Source organism: Schistocerca piceifrons, chromosome X (assembly GCF_021461385.2).
Source record: "Schistocerca piceifrons isolate TAMUIC-IGC-003096 chromosome X, iqSchPice1.1, whole genome shotgun sequence".
NCBI lineage: Eukaryota > Metazoa > Arthropoda > Insecta > Orthoptera > Acrididae > Schistocerca > Schistocerca piceifrons.
The window spans coordinates 396,258,922-396,274,460 of NC_060149.1; the positions used below are offsets into that span (position 1 = coordinate 396,258,922).

General features: G+C 41.8%; 1 protein-coding gene across 1 annotated transcript in view; it reads right to left on the reverse strand.

Moving 5' to 3' along the window:
* LOC124721933 (regucalcin-like) overlaps positions 1 to 15,539 on the reverse strand; it is a 95,776-nt gene that overhangs the window by 11,143 nt on the left and 69,094 nt on the right. The window contains exons 3-5 of the mRNA XM_047247091.1: positions 9,439 to 9,648; positions 487 to 699; positions 297 to 409 (exon numbers count right to left, since the gene is read on the reverse strand). Of these exons, the coding sequence (XP_047103047.1) occupies positions 297 to 409; positions 487 to 699; positions 9,439 to 9,648 (536 nt within the window). The remainder of the gene's footprint in view (positions 1 to 296; positions 410 to 486; positions 700 to 9,438; positions 9,649 to 15,539) is intronic.

Genomic DNA, 15,539 nt, shown 5'->3' on the forward strand with positions numbered 1-15,539 from the left:
TTCGGTCTGGTGTCATGGGTATGTAGCACCACGGACGAATCACCATCAACAGTGTCACATGTTCTCACTCCATGGCACACTGCGGAGAGATTTGGAATTTGACGCATGACATCGGCTTGAAGTCTGGAAATCAGGAACTTCACGCCATCACGTCTTTTCCCTTGTCAGTCAAATACTAGAGGTGGCAATTTATTTCACCACAACATGCGTTCGAGTCTAGTGCCATCACATAAAAGTTTGTTGGCGACCTGGACTACGGCAGTGAGTCTCTGCCCTAAGAGAAATGAAAATATTACCTGTTTGCCACCATAGCAGGCCACCCACAGTTTTCCGTCTGTATCAATAGTTTGGCCGTCTGGGAATCCTTCCACGCCCTGTTCTTCAAAGTTGAAAACCGTCCTTCTGTTGCCTGCAAAAGAAACGCTTCCGTCAGCACAAATCTCCAATTTTAGAGGAATACAGTTAGGAGAACCATACGTTGCTTACCTATTTCAGCCTTGGTGACATCAAAGTCGAAAGCATCTATTTTTCTAGTGGGAGAATCTATATAGTACATGGTTTTGTTGTCCAGGCTCCATGCAATGCCGTTTGACACGCTGACTTTTGGTAAATGCGTCTTAGCGCTTCGGTCCTTGGAAATACTGAAAAATATTCCCCTGTCTACAATGACCTGTTTATTTATTATCGGTGCCATTGTCCCTGGAACGAAAGTAACGAGCAATTTTAAATCTCTGTTGACATACAGCTTTTAATCTTTGGAGGTGCCTATATACTGTACACTCTCATTCTGAAGTCATGGAGCAGGAATAAGAAATGATATGGAAACAAAGAAAAATTTCATTTTTTAAACATATATTAAAAATATTATATATGGTGTAGAAAAATTCACTCAGTCGAAATTCACAGTACGATTTCTTGAAATCGAGCAATAAAATGCTTCCAATAAAATTTCGTCCTTATCGCATTTTCGACAGAAATTGTCGTCAAAGAAGGGGAATTTGGCAACATGGTAGTGACATGTAAGTCAAGTATCTACTTGCAGTGTAGTGTAAATTGGGTTCGAATGTATTAGATCATCTATTTGACGAGTTTGGCAGGTCTGTTCTAGTCCACCGGTTCACCTCATACTTGGTCTTCCTGAAATTCTTTTGCATATTGGTGTGGTGAAGGCAGAACCAAGCAGAACAGAAGCTGAGACAGACCAGAAACCATAGAGAAATTTAATGCGTAGTGCGAGAGGACAATGTGAACGCTAAAAAGGTAAAATAAGTCCCAAATGCGATGATTTTACTCTCATTTCTGTGTTAGTATTAAGTAACGACACATGTTTAGCGCAGGACTTGGTGTACTTAACCTATAACATCAACCTTCTGTATAGCCAGATAAGCTAAGAGTAGCAAATAATTACAAATACAGTGTTATTCAAAATGATCTAGACACATTCAAGTGATGGTAAAAAATGTTTGTATTGAGGTAAGGCATTTTATGATTATATACATGGAAACAGCAACCCAGGAAGTTTTATTGTCACAATTATCTCCAGCAACACGGCTTCCAGACCAATATAGAAGATATTTTGCGTAGTTCCTGCCGCAGTTGCAAGAGGACAATGATAATTTCATTTTTCAACAGGATGGTGCTCTACTGCACTTCTACAACGATCTTCCTGGGTTCTTGGGTCCTGAGCTACTACGACGATGGATCGACCGTGCATCGGCTGGCAATCTCCAATTACTGGCACGTTCTCCGGCCCTGACATCCTATAATTCTTACCTGTGAAATTAATTATGAAGACACTGTTTTCACACCTCCACACAGGCGTGGGCCGAATTGGATTACAGACTTTTTGTGTGCCGTGTGAATAACGGTTCACACACAGAACGTTTGTGAACATGCCACAAAAATGTTTTGAGGTGATGTTTCCATACATATAATAATATAGTACCTAACAACAATACAGACCATTATAAAATCATTTGAAAGTGTCTAGATTATTTTAAATAAACCTGTATATCTACTTCGAGAATTAAACCATTCACCACTAGTATTCTAATCCACCACTCTACCCACTGCCCACTGCACAAGTTGGCCAGCTTTGTATATGGTATTGAATAAAGAGATACATGTCATACACCTGATTACATACTACGGCACTGCCATTCATTCGCGGACCATTTTCTTAAAAAAATACAGAGTTGACAAAAGTATGGAAACACCATAAACATAACACATTGCCATGCTTCAAACAGTGTAGGAAAACAGTTGACATTCAAAATCGCTTCCAGTGGCCTCGGAATGGATAAATACAAGTCCTGTATGGTTTTCAAGGGAATCTTATACCACCCTTCCCGCAAAGTAGTGGCAAGTACAGGTAGCGATCGTGGATGTGGGTAGCGATCACGCAAACTTCTCTCCAGAGCAGACTACAAAGGCTCAGTGGTATTGATGTATGATGACTGTGGTGGCCAGAGAGATGCGACAAATTATCCTCGTGCTCACAAAACCAGTTCTGGACGATGAGAACTGTGTGAACAGAGGTCCTGTCGTACTGGAATACAGCATCACCACTGGGGAGCAAATTTTGCACCGTGGGGTGGACCTGATCAGCCGAAACGTTCACATAATCTTTGGCAGTGATATGACCTTGTAGAGTACCCATGGGGCATATGAAAAACCACGATACGGCTGCCCAAATCATCACCGAACCCCCACTATACTTCACTCTTGGCAGCAAGCAAACTACATTGTGTGCTTGGGACATAAACTCGGCCCGCCGGCCGGGTGGCCGAGCGGTTCTAGGCGCTACAGTCTGGAACCGTGCGACCGCTACGGTCGCAGGTTCGAATCCTGCCTCGGGCATGGATGTGTGTGATGTCTTTAGGTTAGTTAGGTTTAAGTAGTCCTAAGTTCTAGGGGACTGATGACCTCAGAAGTTAAGTCCCATAGTGCTGAGAGCCATTGGAACCATAAACTCGGCCGGAAATTGGAAACAGTGTGAAAAAACACTCATCCGATCAAATGACTTTCTTCTTTGCTCCATTAGTCCAGGTATTATGCCTTCGGCACAACGTTTTCCCCTTCCGGGCATTTACACCACTGCTGTGGGGTTTTGGAATTCTAGCTCGCCCTGCAACTTACAGCTTATGAAGCTCCCTTTGTGTTGTTTTGGCGCTGACAGATTTCGCGATTGCGGTATTCACTTAAAAAAAATAGTTCAAATGGCTCTGAGCACTATGGGACTTAACATCTGAGGTCATTAGTCCCCTAGAATTTAAAACTACTTAAACCTCACTAACCTAATGACATCACACACATCCATTCCCGAGGCAGGATTCGAACCTGCGACCGCAGCGGTCGCGCGGTTCCAGACTGAAGCGCCTAGAACCGCTCTGCCACACTGGCCGGCGCATTCACTTCTGCAGTGACTTTTGCATCTGTCATCTTCTTATTTTTCGTCACAATCCTCTTCACTGACCGTCTGTAATCATCACTCACCACACAATTTTGCCTGCGATTTCTCTTGGAGGATGATGTCTTTCTGCTCTCTTTGCAATCAGTATAAATCTTCGATACGGTGGCTCTTGAAACACCAAACACTTCGGCTATCTAGGTTACGCAAGCACCAATCATACGAGCACCAGCAAGACGCCCACGTTCAAATTCACTTAGCTCAGACATAATGCACTCGCAACGACACAGAGCACTGATCTGACCACGACTGGCACTTGCAATGCATTGTGGGCACTGAACAGGTGACGTTCGGGGTCAAATACAACAGCACCACAAGCTGGCTTGGCTGGAATCTGCTTTTACGTTCGAGCGCGCATGTGTCGCGGAGGCTCCGTATATTTGTTCACCACCTGTACATAGGATGAAAATTTGTTTATATATCTTTATGTTGCTAGTATGCAAACAATCGTTCTGTGAAGATCAGGTGTATAAATTTTCCTCCACTCTATAAATAGGTGCCGTTGGTAGCGAGGCAAACATCAAGATAGAAGCCCAGATGCACCGGAACTCTCCCTGCCGTATCTTCTGTTATTGAAACAGATAAGCCACATTGTCTTAGTACACTCATCGGACTAAATATTTGTCCTCCCTTCAAAAGAGCAGACTGGTCGCTTTGGAACGCCCTGGACAGTGTTGAGTTAGAGCTGGTACCAGGCGGTTACGAGACAAAACTTTTCGAGACTGGAGAGAAAAGTTAAGATGATGGTTTCAGTTCTTCAGGTGTTCTACACAGTCTTCCACGCTTGAGTAAAACGGACAGAATATTCATACAACCATGTTAAACTGGCCCAAAATTCCTTCTTTGGGATGTTCTTCATCTCACGCGTCGACTCGAATGTCGGATATGTCGTCAAAGCGTTGATCCTTCGTGTGGATTTCTGCATTTTCTCGTTCTTGTTCGTGTTTGCATTAATGACTTTTCCAAAGACCTTATTTGTATCATTTTCAATTGGACTTTCTTTTATTGGATTAATAATGACGCCTGTATCATTGGCAAACAGTGTCAGTTCAGCTTCCTGTTTCAGATTGGAAGGGAGGTCGTTCACATACATCAAGAACAGAAGGGGACCAATGATTGAACGCTGTGGAACACCTAATGTAATTTCGCCCCAGTTAGATGAAGTGGCAAACTTACTTAAATCACTTGACCCATATCAGGAAACGTTTTGCTTCCTGTTCTGTAGGTATGACTTACACAACTCATATGCTATTCCATTTATACCATAGAATTGTAATTTCTGTAACATAATGTCATGGTTCACACAATAAAATGCTTTGGACAAGTCACAGAAAATTCCTATTGGTGACATTTTACTTTTTAAAGACTCTGTTATGTGGACAGTGAAATTGTATATCGCTGTCTCAGTGGAATAGCATTGCCGGCCGGAGTGGCCGTGCAGTTATAGGCGCTACAGTCTGGAACCGCGTGACCGCTACGGTCGCAGGTTCGAATCCTGCCTCGGGCATGGATGTGTGTGATGTCCTTAGGTTAGTTAGGTTTAAGTAGTTCTAAGTTCTAGGGGACTGATGACCACAGTAGTTAAGTCCCATTGTCCTCAGAGCCATTTTTTGGAATAGCATTTTTGAAATCCAAACTGTGATTTACTAAGTATCCCATTCTTTCTCGAAGATTTTTGAAAACGCTGTAAGCAAGGATACTGGCCGATAATTAGTGACATCTGTGATGCCCCCTTTTTGTAGAGAGGCTTGATAATGGCATATTTTAACTCGTCTGGGAAAATACCTTGAGTTTGTTGTGCATTACATATGTGACTCAGAACATCAGCTGTAATTGCTCCATATTGTTTTAATATCTTATTAGGGATGTCATCTACTCCAACATAACATTTATTTTTCAAAGATTTAATAATTTTACTTATTTCACAAGAGACTGTTAGTTGAAAGTTAACCTGACAAAATTTTTTCAAAGCAGACTCTTCCATGTACTGCCTGGCTTTTTCTTTTGAACTGTTCTCACCAATTTTTTCTCCTAAACTTAAGAAATGGTTGTTAAATACATCAGCTACTTGCGTACTGTTAGGATGGTCTCGTTCTCTTTAATACTAATACTACCTACCCCAGTGGTTACTTTTCCTGTCTCCCTCCTAACAACATTCCATACTGATTTGATTTTATTGTCAGAGTTGTTAATTTCTTCTCTAACATACATATTTCTTGATTTCCTTACAACTTTTCTCACTATGTTACAATAATTTTTACAGTGTAAAACTACTTCTGGATCTTTACTTGTTTATTAGTTTGCCGTAGTACCGGATAAATATTAGTCCCAAATTTGGAAGTTCCATGTTGTGTAAGAGAAACACAGGCAGACAGCCACACCATCCTCCACACATGGAGATACCAACGAAAATTGTTAGCTTATAAAATCGCCGTTGAGTCCACGTGGAATCGCTCTCGTCCATCATATCGTGTCGTCACAGTTGCGTCCTCTTCTCCTGATGCCTGGAGGGCGGCTGGGTTGGTGTGGGTGGGGGCGAGGCTGCGGGACGCTCAAGACTCCGTGACCCTGTGTTTCATGTAAACTGCGCCCCGTGAAATTTTTGCACAGAGAAAGTCTAGTAAAAGTCCACTAGTCCCCTCGTCCGAACTCTACCAAATCCTTGAACACTGTACATTCACCCGTCAATGTTATTGTGACCCTATACTCCTACCCCATGTACGTCCTTTCAAGGGCGCATTCGTCACTGACTTTATTTTTATGGATGACAATGAGCGATCGCATCCCCAGGCGTAGATGTGGAGCTGTTGGAACGAGAAGATATCCGGCGAATGGACTCGAGTACCTGATCCCCCGACATAAATCCCATCGAGCACGAGTGGGAGGCGTTGCGGAGACATGTTTTAGCACGTCCACATGCACCAACGATAATGCAGCAGCTGTCAACCGCACATGTTGACGAATGGAACGCCCTACCACAAGAACTCTTTACCAACCTTGTGGCCTGCATGACAGCACTTTGTTGAGCAGGCATTGTCGTCTGTGTCGGTCACATACCCCATTCAGAACCATGTCCTGCCTTTTGTAATATCAAGCTGAGCATCATGGTTCGCTTTATTTATTAAAGAAAATCCCCTAACAGCCGTAAGTATTTGAGAAGTTATTTTATTTCGACTGCCATTTCGGCATTTCAGTACGCCATGCACACATTCAGATGTATCGATTTTGGGCTACTGGAGCCATTAGTGTCCAGATATATTGAACTCTATAACAAAAGCACCACAAGTGTTATAATAAGCGCCTGCGGCTCTACGGACACATAATATGTAGAATGGATGAAAACAGAATAACTAAGAACATTTTTAACTTCTTGAATGCAAGTAAATTAAAGAGCAGGTGGATGAAAGACACTCAAGTAGACTTGGAACGATTGAAAGCCTCAGAACAGAAAACTGAGAACACAAAACATTTCAGAAATAAAATTAGAAACAAAAAAAAAAACTGAATACGTCTCAAGAAACGAAACAACAAGGAATTGATGGGCAGAGGAAAGGAAGAGAAAGTATAGTGATTTACTGAAGATATTTTGGGGAGAAAAGAAAAGAACAAAAGGACGTGAAGCTATGACTGGCTCTAGTTCAAATGCTCTCTTAAAAGGAAATACTCTAATATTATTTATTTTCTAACGACCAGGATGCCACCATAAATTTACTTGAGCCAAGTGAACTCAGAGTACAAAGTTTAAATCTGCATTTCAGCTTCCTTAAAGTATTCCGCTATCAAATTGTGCTAATGTACATCGAAACTGTAGAGTAAGGGAGTAACAAACACTTGTAGGTAGTGGAAAACCCCTTGCAACCAGTTACCTCTACACTACGTCTTGTGCTTCTTCCTTCTGAATGGCAGTATTGTACGAGTCACCTCAACCACGTCAGGTTGATCTTGATCCCAACTTCCAGAAACTAGATCCTTTATTCGATGTAAATGTGAAGGGTAACATCAGTGTCGCAGCCCCGTACGACTGATAGACGTCACTTGACGGTTACTTAGCTTCGTATAGCCGACCCACGGTCGACGAGAGATGTCCAGTTGTACGGCCGCCAGGTGTCTGCCCCTATGTTGCTGAAGTAAATGCCACCTACACGGGAAATACCGAGGTTTACAGCGGACATTACCAGAGCACTACTTCGGAGAAATATCTGTGCGGCATCAAGTCGTCGCGCTAGCCGCAAGACCAACTGTCGTAACGACGGGCCGCAGCGATAAGGCCGCAGAGCTGCATTGTCTGTGGCAGGGGCATCGCGTGGCCTCCGAAGCACCGCAGCTTTATACCTAATACCCAGCCCTCTTCAGTCACGTAGACCAGTGACGACAACACTATTGGTAGAACTCGGGTATCTCAGCACAGAAATGCACTTCCTTGTTGTCTGCATACACCGCCACGTTGTTAGGTAAAGAGTTTCTCTCGACTGTACTTGATTATTTACTTATTTCTGGTAGCAAACGTTACGTCACGGACTGTAGAACTGTCTGAAGCAGGAACGAACTGACCAGCACAGGACTAGTATTGTGTTAGAAGACGTCCACATAAACGGAGTATTTCCTTCTTCACATGTGCTACGAATGTTACAATCTGCCTTGTGGTTTTGCTCCTGCAAATGGTAATGAAAAATTTAGTGCCTCACAAAAATTGCGTGTGGTTTCCTGCGTGTATATGGCAGCATTTGCACCAAGATATATATATATATATATATATATATATATATATATATATATATATATATATATATATATATATGCAGCTTCGTGGTTAATAAGGTTACGAAAACGAGAAGTTGGTTATTTTATGAGCCCACTGTGAGTATTCGTCACGATTTCAACAAGGCCCTGTCTCGGTAAATTTATTCTGTTTATAATACTTAATCCTTCGTAAATGATTCAGACTGAAATCAGCTATTCTAATTGCTAGCAAAGAACAGCTGATTTCGACCTCAGTCTGTACATGGAAGTCTTGTGGTTCACACATGAGATGCTGTGTTTATATGCGTCTAGGACGATGGTTTCGGTCTTAGATTGTGATACAGATGAATTCTTTGATGTATGGCTTCACATATGGAATGATATTTCGATTGTAAGCCACAACAAGTACGACATATTGCATAATGATTAAGTATAAATAAGTAAGACTGCTTTTATAGAATTTTAAACACAATTGTAATTGTGTTTAATGGTCTTCCATGGTGTACATATTTAATGTAAGATTCGTCCACGTTTACGTATTCTTCTGTAGGTGCTTGAAAACGATTTAGTGTCGAAACTAGCCAATCGCGCAGCAAATACATTACATGATTCTACAGCCTACTAAGGTCAATGTTTTCTTTCAAAAAATTCTGTGAGGCTGTGGACCACGTATGGACAAAATATTAAAAAAAATACGTTTATAGGTACTGTGATTTGTTAACTCGCTAAACAAACTCATAGTAACATTTAATTGCAGATGACAAGCTACCAATATACGGTAACGTAAAGAGGATCATTGGAATCGAAACAATATAGGAAAAATGAAGGTAATATAACAGAGAAAAACGGTTTTAGGCCTAATTTCCTCAGAATAATTATTTCTTAAAACGTTGTACAGAACTGGATGAAAGTACCCATCACTGATGATGGCACAAAGATGCTGAAATGTTTGGGCATTGTTTGGGCGTTGTTTGCATAATAGGTGGACTTAAAATCCAATTGTGGTTTGTTTCCATAGCTTCACGTGACACCATTTTTTTCTGAGTAATGCTATGGCGTCAACGCTGTTGGCGACCGCAGTGTTTTTAACCTGCCGATATTTCTCTGCATAGAACTCATTCACTCACCGGCCGACTACTATAGATTCCTGAGTCATTCACTTTCGTTAAGGGTTACGAAACAGAACAGATAACATGGTAGTGTTTACATGAAAAGGAGCGACCGTTTACCTGCCCAGAGGGTGCCGGCAGAGTCCGCCTTGCCGTCGTTGATCCGGTTGTCCTGCTTGCCATCCCCTTCATCCACTGTCGCGATCACCTCCAGAGCGGCTGGCTTGCTGCTCTCCCCATCCCACGTCATCAGCACCACTTTGCGACGCTGTGTTACAACGAATTTGTCTGCCGTGTCTTTAACTGGAATAATAAGAGACACTTCCTCATCTGTAATAAAAGAAAACCACAATTTTAATCCTTCTGCATGGTTTCCCTTCAAGCAGTTAACAAGGAACTCATTATTACCTCTTTTCAGAATAAACACACTACCAGTCGCTTTTATAATTATTCTTTCACAGAGGCGTTTCAAAGAGCTTCAAGGTAATGCGCGATCTAAACTCTCAGAGCATGCACAGAAAGGAATCGCTGAAAATGTCTTCCTAGACAGCTCCATTGGTTGCTGTTAACACCATTATAGTTATTGGTGATGAAAAGGAGAAAGAAGTGGCAGAGAAAGCTGACTGAACGTGTAAGCAAATGTTTAAAAGTTAAATAAGTCGATGTTATGCAAATTACGGCAGCAGCGACACGATACAGAGCGGAGAGAGATTCGAATAGCTACCCCTAAGAAGAACGAGAAGAAGGAGGAGAACAAGAAAAGTGCACACAACCAATATCTCATTGAAGATATTGTTGAATGTGTAACTAGGAAGAAATTTATGCAGATAATACTAAGAAATAACAACTTTATGAAAACTTCACAGTTTTCGTCGCACAGAACCGGACGTCAAGGCTAGCAATGAACCTCTGAGAAAAACTGTTCTCTCAATGAGATTAGGTTACAAAGGATGGTGGAACAAACAAATCGCCTTGTGCGAACCAGACAACATAGTTTGGAAATGATTTTACGAACACTTTTATTGCAGTTCCATTTTTCTGTGAGAGATTTTGACAGTCACATTTGTTGTGGCTCTGAGCACTATGGGACTCAACTGCTGTGGTCATAAGTCCCCTAGAACTTAGAACTACTTGAACCTAACTAACCTAAGACCATCACATACATCCATGCCCGAGGCAGGATTCGAACCTGCGACCGTAGCGGTCGTGCGGTTCCAGACTGTAGCGCCTTTAACCGCTCGGCCACTCCGGCCGGCCACATTTGTTGTAAAGAGCATAAAGGAGTAGTAATATTCTGCTGCCGAATGAGTATCGATATTCATGCATCTGAAAATTATCGAAATTACTTACATTTGTCATGTATGTATGATGATGACGATAACGAGGATGATGACGATTTCATGCTTAGGGCACACAACGACTTGGTAATAAGTGATGCTATTATTATTACTTTAAAACGAATATGGCTGAAATACGAGGTACATCCAGGAAGGGAGTTCCATTTGTATTTCCTTCCGCAGCAGCGCTACAACAGCAGCTTAGTGCATGCGCAGTAATTGCTTTGAGCCAAGAAGAAGGAAATGATATCATTTTGAGTTCTGTGTGTGTTGTTTATGCTGTATAGTGCTTGTTTAGAATGGGTAAGTTGACTGAAAATCCCACTGTTTGCGACAATAGATACTCATTAGTTTTCTGAATGTGAAGGAAGCTTTACAAGTCGACACTCATCTACAGATTTTCGAGGTTTAACGGAGAAATTGCGATGAGTGATTCTGTAGTGGGGAGATGAGTCCGAGATTTCAATGAAGGGCGTGATTAAGTGCTCGATGACGAACGAAGTATATGTCCATGTCTGGTCAAAGAGAAATTGGTTCGTGCAGCTGAAGAACTTGTAAAGGAATACTGTAAGCTGACAGCATCAGAATTTTAAAAAAATTTCCTGGAAATTTTAAGATCATGTCCACGTGAAATTATTTCCGGAAAACTGAATTTTGGAAGACATTGTGTTCGTTGGCTGCCAAAAGCTCTTACAGATCAACACAAAAGATACCATCTCGGCAGTGGACTAAGCTTTTGGCACGTTACAGCGAAGAGGGTGATGATTTTCTACACAAGGTAGCGTCCGGAGACTGAAACAATAATCAGTGGAATGGAGGCACACTGCGTCACATGTAAAGACTAAAGCGAAGAAAGTCTTCACATCTCGAAGAGTCATGTGCTCATTCTTTTGAGATAGATACGCCATTCTTCTGGCGCATTTTTTACCACGAGGTGAAACAATCAATACAAATGTTTACTGTTAGATGATTAACGGTATTATTTTCATTCATGGCAGTGCCCAACCTCACGCTGTGGCAAGACACGACAAATCTTGCAGTAATTTGGCTAGAGCCGAAAGGAAGAAAAGAAGAGTGATATGTTGCTTCAGAAAGACTATCGATATTCATCCAACTGAAAATTATCCAAATTACCTACATTTGTTACGAAAATATGATGATGATGATGATGATGATGATGATTATGGCATGGTGAGTTCATGTTTAGGGTACACGACGACTTGGTTGCTAATGTTGGTGCTCTTATTACTTTGAAACGATTTTGGTTGAAATACGAGGTACATCCAGAAAGTAAGTTCCGTCTAGATTTCTTTCCTCAAGAGCGCTAGAGTCGCAGTTTGGTGCATGTGCGGTAGTTGTCCTGATTCCTTACAGCTTAACCAACTTTTATTCCACCAGGAACCGTTGTACACAGCAACCGTACACTATAAGGAAGGAGAGGCACACAGCTGTCAGTCGCAATCCCATTAGCTTTTGTTTTTCTCGCAAATCTAGATTTCATAGCCATTTTCAGTGCATTTCCGTTATATTTCAACATACTCGCCGCAGTTCGTGTCACCATACGTTCTTACAGGTGTATTTGCAGAAGGACACTTCAGTGTGCCTAGCAATTACTAGAGCGTAGGTACACACATCATAAATACTTTATTTTTTATAGAATGTACGCTACAAACACATCAAAAAACTTTTCTCGCGTGATGAGTTTGAGAAACAAACGATGAAGAAGTATTGGATACGAGTGGCGTACAGTGAACTGATTCACTGAAGTTCCAAGTAATTATAAATTGAAGGATTTCTTAGGCCGTCCATCAAGCAGCACTGTCTACACTCGTTTCGGATGCACGTAGATGCCTACGGTTGCCTTTTCATTTCTTGCTACACCCGCCCCTTACCAAACTTGTAAATTTCTACCAGGTTCTGAAGTGAGTCAAAGCAATCTTCAATCTTTGTTTTAACAGTTTGGAAAATGTTGGTGACTTTCTTTACAGCTGTGTGCTGTTGTAACACTCCATGTATAAATCGGTCTGTGCATTCAAACATCGATCGACGAACTACTTTTTGAATCGATAATCCAGGGCCATGAGCTCGTTCGCCCGACATTGTTTTATGTATCTTACTACGTACTCGTCGTTCAGTTTTAATTTCTATGTCAGGAAGTGGTTTCTGAAAGTATTTGTATGGATTGTAGCCTTGTATGGAAGTGAAACGTGGACGATAAATAGTTTAGACAAGAAGAGAATAGAAGCTTTCGAAATATGGTGTTATAGAAGAATGCTGAAGATTAGATGGGTAGATCACATAACTAATGAGGAGGTGTTGAATAGAATTGGAGAGAAGAGGAGTTTGTGCCACAACTTGACTAGAAGAAGGGATCGGTTGGTAGGGCATATTCTGAGACATCAAGGTTCAAATTCAAATGGCTCTGAGCACTATGGGACGTAACTTCTATGGTCATCAGTCCCCTAGAACTAAAACAACTTAAACCTAACTAACCTAAGGACATCACACACATCCATGCCCGAGGCAGGATTCGAACCTGCGACCGTAGCGGTCGCGCAGTTCCAGACTGTAGCGCATAGAACCGCTCGGCCACTCCGGCCGGCAGACATCAAGGGATCACCGATTTAGTATTGGAGGGAAGCGTGGAGGGTAAAAATCGTAGAGGGAGACCAAGAGATAAATACACTAAACAGATTCAGAAGGATGTAGGTTGCAGTAGGTACTGGCAGATGAAGAAGCTTGCACAGGATAGAGTAGCATGGAGAGCAGCATCAAACCAGTCTCTGGACTGAAGACCACAACAACAACATCACTGCATTTTTTTAGTGCTAAAAGTAACAGCATTGTCTATAACTACGGTTCATTCTACCACTAAAAGCTCATTCAGGACTTTTTATCTTGGAAAATCCTTTATCCAGAATCAGTTTTGGTGACTGTAGACATTGTTGGACTAAACTTACTTCCTCCATTATCGTGTGTCAAAAGCTGATGTAGGTCAAAAAGGTAAAATCACGTATAGCTGGAAGGAGAAAGCTTTCTGTAGATGTAGTATCAAGATTTGCCTTGGATGGATCTTGCATATCTTCCAAAGCGCTCGCAATTGTTTCCCCGTCTTCTTTTATGAGCGTAACTCAATTATAATGAGTAGCGCAGCGAGTATCAGAGAGTCGTTTCAAACTTTTTCTTGTTTTTTCTACAAGTAATTCCCCTGTATATGCAACAGACGAAAACAATGAATATAACTTACAGTTCCAAGACAGGTGACGCCAGAGAGAACACATGTGGATGCATGAATTGTACAAAGATTTAAGGAAAGATTAGCACAGGGACTGAACAGAGCTTTTGGACTGAGTTTTCGAATTTTTCGTTGCAATCTCCCATGTACACATGGCATGGATGCGGCATTGGCGTCCAGCACGTCTCTTCCTAGGTGCTGTTGAATATCCTTTGTAATACTCTTTGCAGTATTTCCTGGCATAAAAAAACGTTACAACCCGTTTCTCTATGGTTAATTCCTGGGTATAAAGTCTAGATGACTCTAGCGTGCCGGCCGCGGTGGTCGAGCGGTTCTAGGCGCTGCAGTCTGGAACCGCGCGACCACTACGGTCGCAGGTTCGAACCCTTCCTCGGGCATGCATGTGTGTTATGTCCTTAGGGTAGTTAAGTTTAAGTAGTTCTAAGTTCTAGGGGACTGATGAAGTTAAGTCCCATAGTGCTCAGAGCCATTTGAACCTTTTTTTTTTTTTTTTTTTACTCTAGCGTTGACGTTGATGTCTACAGTTGGTAAAAACCGTTGCTCAAATCTGGATGACTCTACTCTGGTTCATCTAGTTGGGTTTGCATAGTCACACAATAAACTATGTCATAATAATGCATAAACTTTGAAGAAATAATTTTTAGAATGCAATATTTAGTTAAAATACTAGCAGATGACTGGTAAGCTCTTCACTGCATTTACGCGCGTATTTTTAAACCGCACTTTAGTACACTTGCGTAGATGGCATGGATATTAAAACCGTTTAACGTAGAATAATTGCGTCTGGCAGAAAACTGGTTATCATTGCACCGTTCTTAAGTTTCATGCAACGTTTTACAAAATAATTCCAAAAATTCTGAACACACTCATTGACAGTTGCCATGGCCTGATAATAGATAAGCAGGTACTTGTGTTCATATTTGACTTACGTAAAGGGCCTAGAACTCCAAATAGCCTCTTGTTTACTAAAAGTATTTTGATCTTGTTTGGGATTTGATTAAAAATGAGCTGGTCTCGGGGGAGGGGGGGGGGCTCCAAATCTCGAGGCCATAAAGATTTGGAGGCCACGCAAGACCAGAGGCCCGGGGCAGGCCGTCCCCTCTGCCACCTCCACCCACCGCCCCCCTCTCCACCCCCCCCCCCCCCATCCCTCTTAGTCCACCACTGCCACAAGGTTCGAATCTTGCGAATGGCAGGAAGTATTTTTTTCACTGGGTTAGACAATTATGTGTTTACATTGATGTTGCATTTATTATTTCTTTTAGCGATATCGCGGATACAGCTGGTTTATTGCAAAGTACGGTACAACAAAAAACTATCGTATTGCGCCACAAGCAAATGAGTATAATCTTCCGAATTGCGTCACTACCAGTAAATAACCTACGTTTTCTTTACTAAATAAAGTCTGTAAACGAAAAAAAAGGTACAAAAACAAAGAAACACAAAATAAGAACAGCTTTTGCTTGGTTACATGGAGAACAGCAACTTTGTAACTTCTACATTTACAACAGATCACATTTACAATAATAGCCTAGCGGAGCGATGTCCAGCACTGCCCCCTCCTGGCGAGAGTACGATCGACAAGCCCAACCACACTACACGTGTGCCGAAGTATGCTATCTGGTGAC